This window comes from Mesoplodon bidens, assembly GCF_964165515.1.
Source record: "Mesoplodon bidens genome assembly, chromosome: 2".
Taxonomy (NCBI): domain Eukaryota; kingdom Metazoa; phylum Chordata; class Mammalia; order Artiodactyla; family Ziphiidae; genus Mesoplodon; species Mesoplodon bidens.
In genome coordinates this window covers 76,904,390-76,919,409 of record NC_138177.1, presented here as the reverse complement: position 1 = coordinate 76,919,409, position 15,020 = coordinate 76,904,390, and the positions used below count along the sequence as shown (strand labels likewise).

General features: G+C 48.6%; 2 protein-coding genes across 2 annotated transcripts; one reads left to right on the top strand and one right to left on the bottom strand.

Moving 5' to 3' along the window:
- Nucleotides 1–207: 207 nt before the first annotated feature.
- ANXA9 (annexin A9) lies at nt 208–5,771 on the top strand. Its single transcript, XM_081258345.1, is given in 8 exon segments — nt 208–293; nt 416–571; nt 1,016–1,106; nt 1,279–1,366; nt 4,237–4,328; nt 4,552–4,558; nt 4,561–4,673; nt 4,900–5,771. Coding segments are annotated over 6 exon segments (438 nt in total). The 5' UTR covers nt 208–293; nt 416–571; nt 1,016–1,031; the 3' UTR covers nt 4,963–5,771.
- Nucleotides 5,772–5,870: 99 nt separating this feature from the next.
- On the bottom strand, nt 5,871–14,713 carry MINDY1 (MINDY lysine 48 deubiquitinase 1). The gene is made up of 10 exons (XM_081255164.1): nt 14,584–14,713; nt 11,575–12,384; nt 11,159–11,216; nt 10,698–10,762; nt 9,715–9,873; nt 9,277–9,379; nt 8,769–8,911; nt 7,524–7,715; nt 6,664–6,813; nt 5,871–6,389 (listed from the first exon to the last, which is right to left on the bottom strand). The coding sequence occupies exons 2-10, from the start codon at nt 12,025–12,027 to the stop codon at nt 6,309–6,311; spliced, it is 1,404 nt and encodes a 467-aa protein (XP_081111290.1). The 5' UTR covers nt 12,028–12,384; nt 14,584–14,713; the 3' UTR covers nt 5,871–6,308.
- Nucleotides 14,714–15,020: the final 307 nt, after the last annotated feature.

Sequence of the window (15,020 nt, the reverse complement as noted above, 5' to 3'; positions counted from 1 at the left end):
GAGAGGCCAGCAGAGTTCTCCGCATGGGTTAAGGCCAGTTCCTGGGAGGAGAGATGCTGGGTAGGGAGGTGTTGGCATGTGGGACCCAGTACAGTCTGGTCCTCTCCCACATTTGGGAGGGGCCAGAGCCTGAGAGGATAGCTAGACTGGTCTGCTGGAGAGGTCATCTGACTGGCTGTTCAGCTTGGGCTGCACACACACCCTCTCCTGTACCAGGCCACACAGGAGCTGGTGCCCATACACGGTACGCCACCAGGCTCTGAGGACACCCACTTCGCCCCCAGCACCTCCGGGTAAGCACTGGACCTGGGCTCTCATGCTGCAGCTGGGGGTGGAGGGAGGAACTTGTTGATCACTTGAGGGAGGGAGAAAGGAGTTTTCCTTTTCTAACATGAGTGCCTGCTTCCTTCTGCAGGCACCCGTGTACCCACAAGAACACATACTCATGTCAGCTCAGAGATTGCACCTGCTGACCTAAAGATCCCAGCTGGAGACTCCGAGGGTGAAAGGCTCACAGTGGTGGAAGCTCTGTGGGCAGGGCGTGGGGCTTACTTGGAGGCTGGGGCTGAAGGTGGGGGAAAATGCTGTTATCTCCCGCCCCACATACTTCATCCTGCTGCCTCTCCTCGCCTGCCTCCCTTACACTGCCCCAGGAACACCCAGCCAGGCCATGGAAAGAAGGGAGGTGACCTCAGAAGGGGATCATCCACCTCAGACCAAGGGCTGGGGAGCCTTGGGACCAACCCTAGAGTCTGGGAGGGTTTGTTTGGTGCTAGTTCTAGCAGCATCCCTGATCAAACTTGCTTCCGGAAGGATGGTGAGTGGTGGGGAAGGTGGAGGCTCCCCTCTTACCCTCCACTTGGGCTCCCAAACCTGCCAAGCAGGTTGTTCTTTTTTTCTGCAACAAGGGAAAGGAATGGGTAAAGGGAGTCCAGGCTCCCAGACCTGGGGTCATAAAGCGGCCCAGAAAGGCTGGGACATTCCCCTGAATTGGCTCCTGTGTCCCTCCCCCCAGGGCATCCAGTCGCACCATGTCTGTGACCAGCGGGAATATGGGACTATCCCTGGCTCAGGAGATCCTCAGCCACCTGGGCCTTGCCAACAAGGTAGGCGCTGCTGGGACTGTAGGAATCTTTTTTTTTTTTTTTTTTACATCAACACAGGGGCTGCGGGGTGGGACGGGGAATAGGAAAGGGAGAGCTGGCCCTGAGGCCATGCCCAAGGTCTGGCCGGGGCACTGGGGAACGGGCAGACTCTGGTACCCCCGTGCTCTTACAGACTGCAGCTTGGGGCACCCTCAGAACCTTCTTGAGCTTCAGTAAAGACAAGGATGTGCAGAGGCTGCCAAGGGCCATTGCAGGCCAAGGTGAGCCCCTTCCCTCTGCACTTGGGCATATTACCTTTTAGAAACCAGTCTGTAGACTGAGAAGGAGCCCGGAAGAAGGAACTGACGATACTCAATAGAGTATCTCCTGGGCAAGAGAGAGGAAGTTTCACACTGCTGCTAATGTAACAATATCATACTATTTTGTAAACATAGAGCAGCTCTCTTTTCCTAGGTTTACAAATTGTCTTGTCAAGAGTAGAGGAGTGAGCTGTGGTTAGAGATAGGTTAGTTGACTCACCAGGACACCAGAGCTAAAATTTTTGCCCAGTTAATGTCTAGGTGGCCAAATACAGATATGGATTCAGTTGCCAGAATGAGGATGGTGATAACACTAGAAAAAATAACAAAAGAGCCACCATTTCTTAGGGGCTCCTTGTGTGCCAGGGCCTATGCCGAGCACATTACACATTTCAGTGAATCCTCACATCCACACTAACATCCTTGTTTTATAGATGAAAAAACTGAAGTACAGAGAGGTTAAATACCTTGCCCAAGGTCACACAGTTATTAAGTCACCTAGTCTCCTACAATACACATAATGATCCTATAGGACATGTAACTGCCACGTATCAACTCCTGGTCTATATCATAGGTGTTGGTCTATCCTATAAGCTATAGCCTACTCTTGGCACCCAAGACCACCTTTCTCCACACTGGTCAGACTTTGTTCCGTATTATCCAAACTTAAAATGGCGATCTTGGTTTGAGTAATTTCATAAACAGAATCCAGTCATTGTGCTCGTTGAGCTAGGTCTCCTAGTACAACTCTCCCCCAAAACTTATAAATAAAAAAGCTCACCAAAAATTTGAAGATGGAATAGCTTTTTTATACTGGTTGAGAAACCATCATGCCTGTTAACAGCTATTCAAGACAGTACATAGAAGCATTTATTTTATCATCCAGAGATTTCCATTTTGACAGTAGATTACTGTACTCATCCAATAAAGCCTGTACTATTAAAATGAGTTAACACTAAGATTCATTTGAAGAGTTGTGGTTATCTAAATTCCTGTCATAAAAACAAACTTATACCACAGCAGTAAATGATTGTAGAGTATTTGGATTACAGGACCTAGACTCTTGGATGTAAATGCCAGATTTATCTTAGAAGTACGAGTCAAAAAATAATACAGGCCTATTTTTCTGAAAAAAAATTTTTGAAAAGGAAAAACTCAATCAAGACACTTCCAAACTATTCTTTAATGAGAGAAATGTGAAAACATAATTGTGATGAATATTTATTCAGAAAAATGACTTTTAAATGACAGCTGATTCAGGACAAATTCAGACCAATCTGAACCATAAAATGAAGGTTCGTTATAAAGATCCTAGGGCAGTATGAGATGCTAAATATATTCTCAAGTAACAAGACAAGAATTATGTTTGATATAGGTTTGGTGTAGAGGGTACTTGTACACCATTGAGAATATTCAGTTAATGAGTGACTCCTACCCCAATTCTATAACTATGGAGTAACAAGAGTTGGAAGAAGGGAAGAATGGATACTGGGAAGCATTTGGCAGTCTTCATCACAACATAAAAACAATGATACATGGAATTCAAAAGAGTAGCCATCAGGGAATTCCCTGGCGGTCCAGTGGTTAGGGCTCTGTGTTCTCACTGCTGAGGGCCTGGGTTGCATCCCTGGTCAGGGAACTAAAATCCCACAAGCCACAGCCAAAACATAAATTAATTAATTTAATTTAATTTAAAGTGCAAAAAGAAAAAACAAAACAAAGAGTAGCCATCAGGCCCACTGACAATTAGGTAATGAATGAGTCCAAATAAAATATAGCATCCTGTATTCACTTCATCATTTTTTTTTTGTTTCTTTGTGGGAGTTTATGATCTGTGGGGTTGCCCTAAGTGTAGGTTTCAGACAGTTCTGGGAAGGGTCTCAGGAGTCAAGTGACTGAGATAACTCTGAAAAAGAGGATAATAGGAAATGATGACAGCACCAGTGCACAGCTCATGACACAAACGGGTTTTTTGCAACAAAAAAAAAATTTTTTTTAACATTTCTTTCTTTTTTTAAAAACATATTTATTCATTTATTTGGCTGCACTGGGTCTTAGTTACAGCATGCAGGATCTAGTTCCCTGACCAGGGGTCGAACCTGGGCCCCCTGCATTGGGATTGTAGAGTCTTAACCACTGGACCACCAGGGAAGTCCCTAAAATATTTTATTATAATCAGTTATAGCTCATGATTTGAATATGTACTATATCTCTATTATTTCTAAACTGAACCCTCCATTACCATCTTTAACCAAAAGGCAAGAGGCCTGGTGCAGGTATGAGAGAAGGACAGTGATGCTGAACCCCAGGGGTCCAACCAGGAGAAACTGATGTATAAAGATGAGGATAACAAGAGGACCCTGGTAGGTCAGGATCAGAATGGGAAGTCACATGACCCTGCTCCCTATCAGAGCCCCATAAACTCAGTTTAGGGACAGGGTGGGTGTATCCTCCTTGGACTTTCTTGAACTTGTAAGTTAAAAACAGTCTTTCTGGATTTCATGCTGTAAATCTTTTTTTTTTTTTTTGGCTGCATTGAGTGTTGCTGCATGCAGTCTTTCTCTGGTTGTGGAGAGCGGGGGCTACTCTTCACTGTGGAGCGCGGGCTTCTCATTGCAGTGGCTTCTCCTGTTGTGGAGCATGGGCTCTAGGTGTGCGGGCTTCAGTAGTTGTGACATGTGGGCTCAGGAGTTGTGGCTCATGGGCTTAGTTGCTCTGTGGCACGTGGGATCTTCCCAGACCAGGGCTCGAACCCGTGTCCCCTGCACTGGCAGGCGGATTCCTAACCACTGCGCCACTAGGGAAGTCCCTCATGCTGTAAGTCTTTATAGGTAGCAAGTCTCCTCTATCTTTTCTTGAGTACCTGCCCTTGGAGCGAGGCTCTAAGCTAGTGGCAGGGCCAGGAAAGACGTGGATGGAACAAGTAATATTCCAGTAATATTCCCCACAGCAACCGATCTTTCCTGCCACATCATCTCCTATGAGGATGGACAAAGATAACTTTTACCCTTACATAATGCATATTTCTCTTTTCCTTGACTCTCTCCTCACCAACACTCCCTAGAATAATTCACCATGCGGCCCAATCCCTACTCTGTGAGAATGTCACTACCACCACATCCACATTCTGTTTCTTCCTCTACCAGGAAACTGAGACAATTACCAAGTCCTGATGCGCATCCTTATTTCTCGAAGTGAGACTGATCTTCTAAGTATCCGAGCTGAGTTCAAAAAGAAATTTGGGAAGTCCCTCTACTCTTCCCTCCAGGTGAGACTTCGCTGGTTCTTAACCTGGAGCACCGGACCTTCACCCCTAACCTCCACACTGCACACAGTGGAGCATAGTCATGTCTTGGAGAACTCATGGGTCTTTGGTGAATTTAGTGCAGGACTCCAGGCACCACACAAGCTCTGGGCCAGCACGAGGGAGAGGACAGAGTACCTAAGCCATAGTGGTGGTGGGTCTTTCTAATACTTGACTTTCTTGTCTGCAGAATGCAGTGAAAGGGAACTGCCGGTCAGCCCTACTAGCCCTGTGCAGGGCTGAAGACCTTTGAGACCTCATCCCCACATGACCTTCAAGAATCTGAGATTCCCATGTATGGCTGAGCCTGCAGACCAGCTGGGCCTCCAAATGAGATAACCCCTCACTTGAGCACATGTTCCAGCTTCTTGTGGAGTCTGGAACTCCAAGTTCCTCTTAAAGCCCTTAATTTCCCTCATCTCAAAGTGATGTCTGCACCTGGGTCCCCTAGCTCTGTCTTGGGTATGTGATAATGGGATCTCTTTGATAGTTTCTGCTCTACTCATTCTATCCGTATTCTGGCCAGCACATCTCACTGATATTTGAATTCTTTTGGCAAACTTCACTGTCATTTGTGTTCCCTGATTGAAGTTTGGGTGGAGCAGGACGTGGGCTGGGAGGAGGCCTTGAAGCTGGAGGTGCCTTTCATGTGCACTTGGATATTCAACAGGAGTCCTGTTTGAGGCTCTAGACTGCAGTTGTCAACAACCCCCCTCCCCTCGGTGTCTCCCCTCCCCCCCATTAATCTCTCTTCCCCAGGAAATTTCAGGTAAAATAATTGAGAACCAGGAACCACAATGAGGTCAGAAATGGTTAGAGGTAGCAAAGGACCATTTGTATGACCTGAGAAGCAAGCAGAGGATCAAGCTACCCCTCCCCTGCATGGGAAGATTGGGTTAGCAGGGTGCACAATCCCCAAATTCATCTGTCCAAAGCAGGAACTTAGAAACCCACCTCCCAAATTATAGTACTACTTCCAAAAGAAGACCTATTGAAAACAGATAAAAAACAAAAAAGCACGCTTTGGCTCCCCCTGCTGCTTGTATTAGAAATGACAGGCCAACCCCTCACATCTTTTTACCTCCCCCTCCCCCTTTTTGCATTCCTCAATTGAGTCAAATACTTAACCCCATAGCTGCAGGGTAAGGCAAACTACAGACCTCAGGAAAGAAGTTTTATTTCCAACCCCCTAGGAAGGCATTACAAATAATGGAGATAGAAACCCAAATTAAACCCTGAAACAAACGGATGGATACGGATGGGCCTGCAGGAGCAGAAAGTAGGGGAGATGGATTCTAGACAGGGTCCTCACCCTGGAGCCTGAGTCTGTATATTAATGTGACTATTCTGGGGCAAGGGAGCTGGGAATCAGAAATCCTCACCCCACCAACCCCAATGTTGCCCGGGATGGCTGGGAGGAAGAGGAGGCAGCACGTGAGGGCAAAGACGTCACCAAGTCTGACCTTGGCATTTACTGCCTGCTCTGATCCCCAACATTCCATAAATAAGTTACCCTGCATATCTCAAGTTGAGCTGGGAGCAAGCAAAATAGGCCCAGCCTCTGCAAGCGGAGGCAAGGCAGCCTGGCACTGAGCGGGGCTACAGGAGGACACAGTCGGACTCTTGCTTCGGCCTTTGCCGACGCTCGGCAGCTGGGCGTCCAAATGCAGCTCCTCTCCCCTGTATCAGATTTAACGATTGGTCACCCATCAACTGTGGAAGAGCCCAGGACAGAGACTCTAGATGGAAGCAGGGTCAGGATTGGGAGAGGCAGTGGGGAGAGAAAGACGGGAAGGGACCCAGGGGAGAGGGACAGACAGGAGAAAGGCCCCGAGGGAAACTGAAGAGACATGGCAGGAATAACAAGTGTCTGGACCAGGGGAAGCAGGAGTGGCACGCCGGGGATGTGGGAACGCTGGAGGGGCAGCGCTAAGGGCAGGGGGAGCAGACCCACCTGCGGTGACAGGGCCCGTGCTGCCGCGGGCTGGGCGGCTTGGTGCTGTTGGTACTCCTCTTGCTGAAGTTGCTGGGCCAGCTCCAGGTCACTAAGACCCAATGTGCCTTGCAACGGCTGCTGCTGCAGGGACAAGGCGATCAGGTAGTCCTGGAGAGAGGGGAAAGAACGGGGGTGCTGAGGGAGGCTGGGGCGGAGGGATGTCCAGGCTGTGTTTAGGTTTCCAAACCAGCCTTTCCTGGGAGTTCCCTGGCGGTCCAGTGGTTAGGACTCTGAGCTTCCACTGGCAGGGGGCACGGGTTCAATCCCTGGTTGGGGAACTAAGATCCCACAAGCTGTGTGGCCAAAAAAAAAAATAAATAAATAACGACAACAACAAAAGCAGCCTTTCCTCATCCTTCCAATTCTCCAGCTCCTTCTCCTCCAGAGCAACACATACAGTCAAGTTTTTTGTTTTTGTTTTTGTTTTTTGCGGTACGCGGGCCTCTCACTGTTGTGGCCTCTCCCGTTGCGGAGCACAGGCTCCGGACGCGCAGGCTCAGCGGCCATGGCTCACAGGCCCAGCCACTCCGCGGCACGTGGGATCTTCCCGGACCGGGGCACGAACCTGTGTCCCCTACAATGGCAGGCGGACTCTCAACCACTGCGCCACCAGGGAAGCCCCAGCCAAGTATTTTACCTCTGGTGCCAGAGAATACACACCAAGTGCTGAGATGGTCCGAAAGGTAACAGAGAGGAGAGGGGCATGGCTGTCATATGTCACAGTCTCTATTTAATAAGATGCAGGCAGCTCGCACCTATGGCAAGAAGCTCTCTGAGGCAGACATGTTCTCTGCACCCTCCCCAGAGGCCCCACACACCTGGTCCACCTGCCGCTGCTTTTCTGGGGAGCCACTCCCACGTTCTGCTCCAGGTCCCTTGCCTAGGGAGTGACTTAGGTGAAAGTCAGAGTCACAGAAACAGCTGTCTCCGTCCACGTTGTGCAGGCTCTCCCACACCACTTGCTCCTCCTGTAGAAAGCCCTGGTCGGTGACCAGTAGGTACAAGTGACCCTGCAAAGAGGAGGACAAAGTGCATTGGTGGGACAGGTGACAGAGGCACCTATCTGAGATGCACAGAGACCATTGGAATCAATCGGTGTGCTAGCTGGAACGTGTCAGTGTGAGCATGTGGATCTTTTATAAATATGCGCGGCTGTGGGAGAAGGAAGGGCTGTCTGAGTCGTGGTCAGCTGGGTGTGAGTATGGTGGTCCCTGTGGTCAAGCATGGAGTCCTCAGGCTAAAGTCCCACATACGACCCTGCTTCCTACCCTACTTCCCATGGTTTTCTGGGCTCGCCTGATGGTTATAAGGATAAATCCTTTGAGAACCAAAGACCTTTCCCTCTTCTACTCAATTCCTAGAGAGCTCAGACAATTTTTAGCTTTGGAAAACTATAGTATTGTTCAAAAATTCCACTGCCCCTTCCTGGGAGAGGATTTACACTTTCTTGTCCCACTGATGGCAGGCTTACTCCTTATGGCTCGCTCTGGCCAGTGAGATGTTAGCAGAACTGACATTGTCATTTCCAGGCAGAAGCACTAAAAGCACGCGTGCAGTGTGTTCCCCACCCCCGCACTTTCCCCTCCTATGTTCCAGATAAAGGCTGTTTTGTCAGCCTGGGCCCCAAAGTGAAGATGATGTGGGACAGAGCTGCAGCCAATCTGCCGTGGACGTGTAACATGAGTGAGAAATAAACCTTTGGGGACTTCCCTGGTGGTCCAGTGGGTGAGACTCCGTGCTCCCAATGCAGGGGGCTCGGGTTTGATCCCTCGTCGGGGAACTAGATCCCGAATGCATGCCGCAACTAAGAGTCCGCATGCCGCAACTAAGAAGTCTGCATGCTGCAACGAAGATCCCGTGTGCCGCAACTAAGATCGGCACAGCCAAAATAAATAAATAGATAAATATTTTTTTGAAAAAAGAAATAAACCTTTGTTGTGGTAAACCACAGGGGTTCAGGGGCCATTTGTTATCACAGCTTAATCTACCTTATCCTGACTGAAACACTGACCCAGAAGAAAAGGGCATGAGGGAATGACAGCACTCTCCTAAACCCTCCTCACCTTGTGCTTAGTCATAGTGCTAAAGTGGTTGTTCCGGAAAAAGACGCTAAGTTCGCCCTCCTTGGCAGCTGTTGTTAGCTCACACAGACCATGGTAGGTCAGCTGTGCAGCGGTGGTCTCCAGGAACTGCTCTGCAATCAGGCCTGGCAGCAGGGCACAAGAAAGGGTGGGGGGCGGGGGGCTTAAATGCAAAGTCCACGGTAGGATCATCCAGAGAGCCCCTGTCAAAGCCCTAGGGGTCAGTCCCACCTCGTGAAATCGCTTCCTTGAAGCCTGGCTGTATTCATTCATTCAACAGATTCTAACTGAGCAGGTACTTTTTGCCACGCGTCGCACTAGGTACTGGGGGATACGTCAGTGAACTAAATAGACAATCCCCCAAACTCCCTCTCATGGAGCTCACATTCTAGTGGGACAGGGTGGTGGGGAGACAGACAATAAACACTAAACCTAAGGAGCCATCATTCCCTCCACATAAGATCCACAGAAGAGAAGGGAGGGAGGTCACCTTCTGTCACGAGGTTGGTGTCACTGGAGTGCTTGCAGGTGATGATCTTCTCTACCAGTTGGTTGTAACTCAGTTTCCCAACTGCACTCACAGCCTCAGGACTCTGCATGAGCAGCGGGGTGGGGTGGTACCAAAAAAATGGAGATCTTTTTCAGGAAGGAAGTGAAGCAAGCCCACAAGGACTGCAACCCTACGACCAAAGCTTCCTGAAACTTTTGATGTCTGAAGAATTGACCTATTTCCATATTGTTTGCTTGTATTTGAATGTTACCCCCCAGAAAGGTGAAAATTAAAGGAATTCTGCACTGGATCCAGCCTCTAAACCCTAATCCCCTCCCAAGCCAATCTACTCCCTACCTCCATAAACCCCTCCACACAAAATTTTGCTTCTCTCTCAGCTTGAGCTGACTGAGTCTCACTTGCGCCCCCTACCCTCACCTGTGGATCAACAAGCCAGCCATGGTACAGAGGTATGCCTAGTAGGTCAAAGACGCTGCACTCAGGTGTATACTCAAAATCAGAGACACCTGTGAATCGCACATTGACATCCAGACCTGTGGCCAGTTTAGGCAGCACTGTCATTGCATCGTCCACATTCTGGGGTAGAAAAGAAAAAAATGGATAGATCAAATCAACACATGTATATTTTAAACTTACACAGTGCTATAGGTAAACAACAAGGATATACTGTATAGCACATGGAATTATACCTAGTATCTTAACCTATTATGGAATATAATGTGCAAAATACTGAATCACAGGCTTCCCTGGTGGTGCAGTGGTTGAGAGTCCGCCTGCTGATGCAGGGGACACGGGTTCATGCCCCGGTCTGGGAAGATCCCACATGCCGCGGAGCGGCTGGGCCCGTGAGCCATGGCCGCTGAGCCTGCACGTCCGGAGCCTGTGCTCCACAATGGGAGAGGCCACAATAGTGAGAGGCCCACGTACCGCAAAAAAAAAAAAAAAAATACTGAATCACTACTCTGTACACCTGAAACTAACACAATATTATAAATCAACTATACTTCAATTTAAAAAATAAAATAAAATGGAAAAAAAGAACCTGACACAGTGTTATATGTCAATTAAATCTCAATAAAACTGGGAAAAAAAGGAAAATGATGGATATTCTAGCCTCCCCTCCCGCCACTCTACTCCCACCTCCAGAAAAAAAAAATTTAATCTTGTTGCTTTTCTTCCCTGGTGTTCTCTTACAATGGAAATTCCTCCCTTGTCTCAACCCTTCTTTATCTTATGTAAATGAACATATTTTCTAGGACAGAGATACACCTTCCCCTCCTGCAGAAAAAAATTATGGTTCAAGGAACCCTCCTGAGAAGCATCAGAAAGGCCTCTCTTAATAGCCCGGGTGTCCCCTTATAAGCCTGCAAACCCCCATGTCCACAGACCTTTCGCCTCACCTGCTGAAAATTAAGCTGGAGTCCTTCTGACTTCTCCTGGGGCTTGATGGACAGAAGGCAGTCTCCTACAAGACAGGATTCCTTATCAGCTTACCCCGCCAACAGTCCCAAAAGCTGCTTCCTCTTCTCCAGGAGAATGGAGGTAATGTCACAGAACCACAGATTTTCAGAGTTGCAAAGGGCCTTAGTTTCTCAGAGGAAGAAATGGGCCCACAAAGGTGAAGGGTACACGCAAGGTTCCATGTGAAAGCTAAAGGAAGAATTGGGGTGACGACCCAGGATTCCTGACACCTTGACTTTTCCTTTTCATTCCCCAGCATTGCAGAGAAGCCCCACCGATTTTTACCTTCCCTGCCACATAAGATCCCCACATGGGGAGTCCCTCAACACTCTGGATTTCTGGCTGAGTAGAGAGTACTGGAAGCTTTTGGGTAATTCCTCTTCAAGGTCCAGTCACTCACCAAGATGGGCCATGAGCTCATCTGATGTGATCACTTCCTTCTGAGGTGGCAGCTTCACCTGGAGGCAAGGAATGATCAAAGTGTTAGCCAGGTGTGTGCTTTCCTTCATGGAGCACTGAAGGAGGAACCCATAGAAAGGCAGGGAGAGGGAAGGGGTTGTCCAGCAGCCAGGTGTGGTGGAAAAGAAAGGCTTGCAGCTGGAGCAATGGAATGAATGTGGAAAACTGCAAGGCATTCCCATTTGCTAGACAGTAGAAGACGGAGGAGTAGGACAGATAATTGTTTTGTTTTGTTTTTACGAACATCTTATCTCATTTGTTCAAGCTGGAGAAATAGGAAGAATAATCTGGAAAGTTTGGTTTGAGAAAATCAGAATGATCAAGGTTTTCTGAGCCCCCATCCAAGCTCTCTCTTACCTTCCACTGAAGAAAAAGGATGTTCATGATGGCGATGAGAGGGCAAGGGCCGTTAGTGCTCTGAGTGATGATGGGTGTCCGTTCTCCCTTCCAGGGGATCCACTTTACACAGTAGAAGCCTAGCTCAGGTTGTCGGGCCCTGGGGGACTGGGGAAGCTCTTGGGGCCAGGAGCAGGCCCCCACTGTCTCTACCTCAGGCTGTGTCTCCTGGGCTGGCCCTTGTTGGCTTGAGCTAGCGTCAGGTGGAGGGGACTCGAGGTTATCCTGGCCCTGGGCTGGCAGCAAAGCTTCATCTACTGGCTCCTGTTCTCCAGCTGCCCCCTCAGCCTCTTCGGCATCCTTGTCCTGAGGGGACTCATTGGGTTCTGACAGGACCTCATGGTTTTCAGGGCTGACCACTTCTGCAGTCCTGGCCTCACCACAGACTGGATGCTCAGGCTGATGGTGTTCCATGGTCAGGAGGGGTCAACTGAGGGGCACCAAAGGACTTTATGTCCTCAGGGACTGGCTTAATCTAGGCTTGATATGCAAAAGAGAGAACAATCCAATAAGAAGGAAATCATTGGGCTGGAACGCAAATAGAGCCAGAAAAGTCTTGGAAAAGGAATGTAGTGCAGAAGGCTCGGTTAGCGTCTGTTAGCCAGTCCTGGCTACAGGTAGTACAGCTTTGGGGTAAACAGAAGGGCCCCAGGCCGGGCTCTTTCACCTCTAACTTGCTGTGACCAGATAGGACCAACCAGGGTACAGGACTTTCAGGCTTGGGGGGGATGATTCCGGTGGGATTGAAGACATTGGGTGGCGTCAGCTTCCCTGAAACAGGAAAGACAAGGAATGGAGATAAGACAGAAAGGGCGGGTAAAAGGAGAAAGAAGAAAAAGAGATGGAGAAAGAAATGTTAAAACTATACTAATGATTATTAATACAGTGATCTTTAGCTCACCCTGTAATAGGCATCATGTCAGTAAATCCCACCATAGCCAGAATGAGAGTAATTCCTCTGCCCCACCCGAACCCTGTCCCTTGGCTGTTCAGGAAACATCCTGAGCACACATGGCTTATATCTTTAGGGCCATCTTCTCTCTGCCTCATCCCAAGGGCAAAAAGACGAACAGTCATATAGTGCTTGGGGTGAAGAATAAAGAGAGTCAGTACCATGACCCTAAAGGCGAAACACTGGTGAGAAAGAAGTCTTTCTCTTCAAAGGACTCCACCTTCACAACTCCAGATTTACACAATCGCAAACCACAACAAAAAGATCCTGGGAGGAGCTTCCTGTAGGCTGGAGAGGGGAAATGCAGGCCCTGGGGACTTGAATCAGAGATCAGTTCTGATAAGTAATTTCAGATTAGACGTACAAAACACACACACACACACCACCCGACCCCATTCTTCCAGTAAGCTTCTCTTGACAGCTAGAGTTGGGATAGCGACGACGTCTCCTCCATTCCTCTATGCTCCGAAAACTGCAGAAACCCTGAGATACTCTCTTGCCCACTACATGGAATATGAAAATACTGATTATTGATCTCTGTAAAACAAAAAATGCTCCGTCTCCACTCCTCTACATGTGCTTATGTTCTTTCCATCTATTCCCATCTAGGTTATTTTAGATGTCAACTCTGGACCTGTTTAACCCGCTCTCTACCGGCGCTAAGCATAGACATTTAATTAACACCATGGATCGTAGATAATAAAAAGCCACAAACCCTGCCCCCTGGAAAACATCTCCCTTCAACCTCCTTACTCCCCTCACCCCCTTGATCAGGGTGAGAAAGGGGGAGAAATTAAACTTGTTAGAAATCTTTTCTCTTGCTTCCGTCTAACCTGAGACTATGCTTCCTTTTGCAATCCAGCAGGAATTTAGGGCTAGGGTAAAGCCTGGGGGGTGAAGTTGAGGAACAGATAAGTCACGGAAATAAGCCTAGTCACCCAAATTGATCATCCTCCTGATTCAAATATAATTTATGCTAGCTGCATCTCATTTACCTGTTGTTGATTTAGAATCATAGCAGCAAAAATTGCCTGCAGGCCGTATGCTTTTTCTTCCTCTCTCTCCTTTTTTCCTCCCTTCCCAAATGACACTTAGGATGAGCCTTAGAAGCAGAAACCAGAGCCTGGGACACTTTTTTTAAAGCTTGGAGAAAAACAGCGCTTATTTCTTAGCTTTTCTGTCCAATGCCAGAAATGATCAATAATTAAGCGGGAGTTGGGCCACTAGCTGGCCAGGCCAGTGGGCCAAAAGAACCCAGGAGCTGGATACCAAAGGGAGCTGGGTCTCAGAGAATCTGGGCAAAAAGCTAAGTGGGCTAAGTCTTCAGAAGAGGGGCCAGAAGTGTGAAGGAGGAGTTCCACTCTACAGGGAGCACGCCTGGTGGGTTGGGCATGGAGTATTTCAGAGCAGGAGAGACTCTGAGACTCATAGGTACTCAAACAAATCAGGATTTCATGCTTTTCCTCTTTTCTTAACTCAAGTCCTACACTTTCTCTCCAGCTGGAATTATCCTCAGGTGGCGGTAAGGAAGTCAAAACAGCCCTGGCCCCTCCCTATAGCCAGAGGCAGTAAAATAGCCAAAAGTTGGAAGAAGCATATAAAGAAGCATATAAACCGGGTATGTAGCTTCAAGAAGACACCCGTGCCCCCTGCCCTGGCTCCCCAGGAACTTTACTCTCCCCTCAAGTGCCTGACTGTCCCACTCCAATCTCCCTCTCACTCTGACCCAAATCTTCATGCAACTAGTGATTTAGATTTTCCCCTCAGAATAAGGCAACCACAGTGCGCTGTCTACTTGCTAGCAAGGGAGAGGGGGAAGGTGTCATTAAAAGGAGGAAGTGTAGGGACCAAGCAGCATCTCTTTTACATACTCCTTCTGCCTGAGCTCCTCTCGAAATCCAGACTTACAGAGACCCAAGGTGGAAGGACAGCCAGTGTCACCTCCCCAGAGCTGGAGAGGAAAAAGAGCAGTGGGGGTTAGGAGAAAAGGCGAAGGAAATGGTTAAAACAGTTTTTACCTTACAGAAGTGGGTGCTGTTCCAGGACTTAGAAGGGGGGTTCAACTCTGGCAATGCGATGGCGGAGGTGGGTACTGGGAGGGGCGCCGCCACAGTCCCAGCTGCCTTCCAGCTGTCAACGCCAGAGCTTATACAGGTTTACCGAGGTTTACGAGCGGCGGTCCTGGCTGGATTGTGGCTACTTCCGGACTCACGCCCACGACCGGGGGGCACTGGAGGAGGGTGCAGGCAGGCAGGGGTGCAGCCCAGGTGCTCCCAGGTCGCTCAGAGCGTCTTCGGGATTTCTGAGTCGCCGAGTCTAGGGCGTGCGCTCCAGGCCCTGTCTACAAGCTGGTTTTCAAAGGAAGTTTGTGGTTTTTCTTTTTTCTTCTTTCTCTCTCTCTCTTTTTTCCCATCAGGACAAAGAAAAATCAGTCAAGGACAAGCTCCCCAAAGGA

Coding starts and splice junctions, on each gene's coding strand:
- MINDY1 (XM_081255164.1), bottom strand. CDS start 12,027: ATGGAACACCATCAGCCTGAGCATCCAGTCTGTGGTGAGGCCAGGACT. Junction 7,716..8,768: donor GCACTATGACTAAGCACAAG/GTGAGGAGGGTT, acceptor TCCTCTTTGCAG/GGTCACTTGTACCTACTGGT. Junction 6,814..7,523: donor AGCAGCGGCAGGTGGACCAG/GTGTGTGGGGCC, acceptor CCCTCTCTCCAG/GACTACCTGATCGCCTTGTC.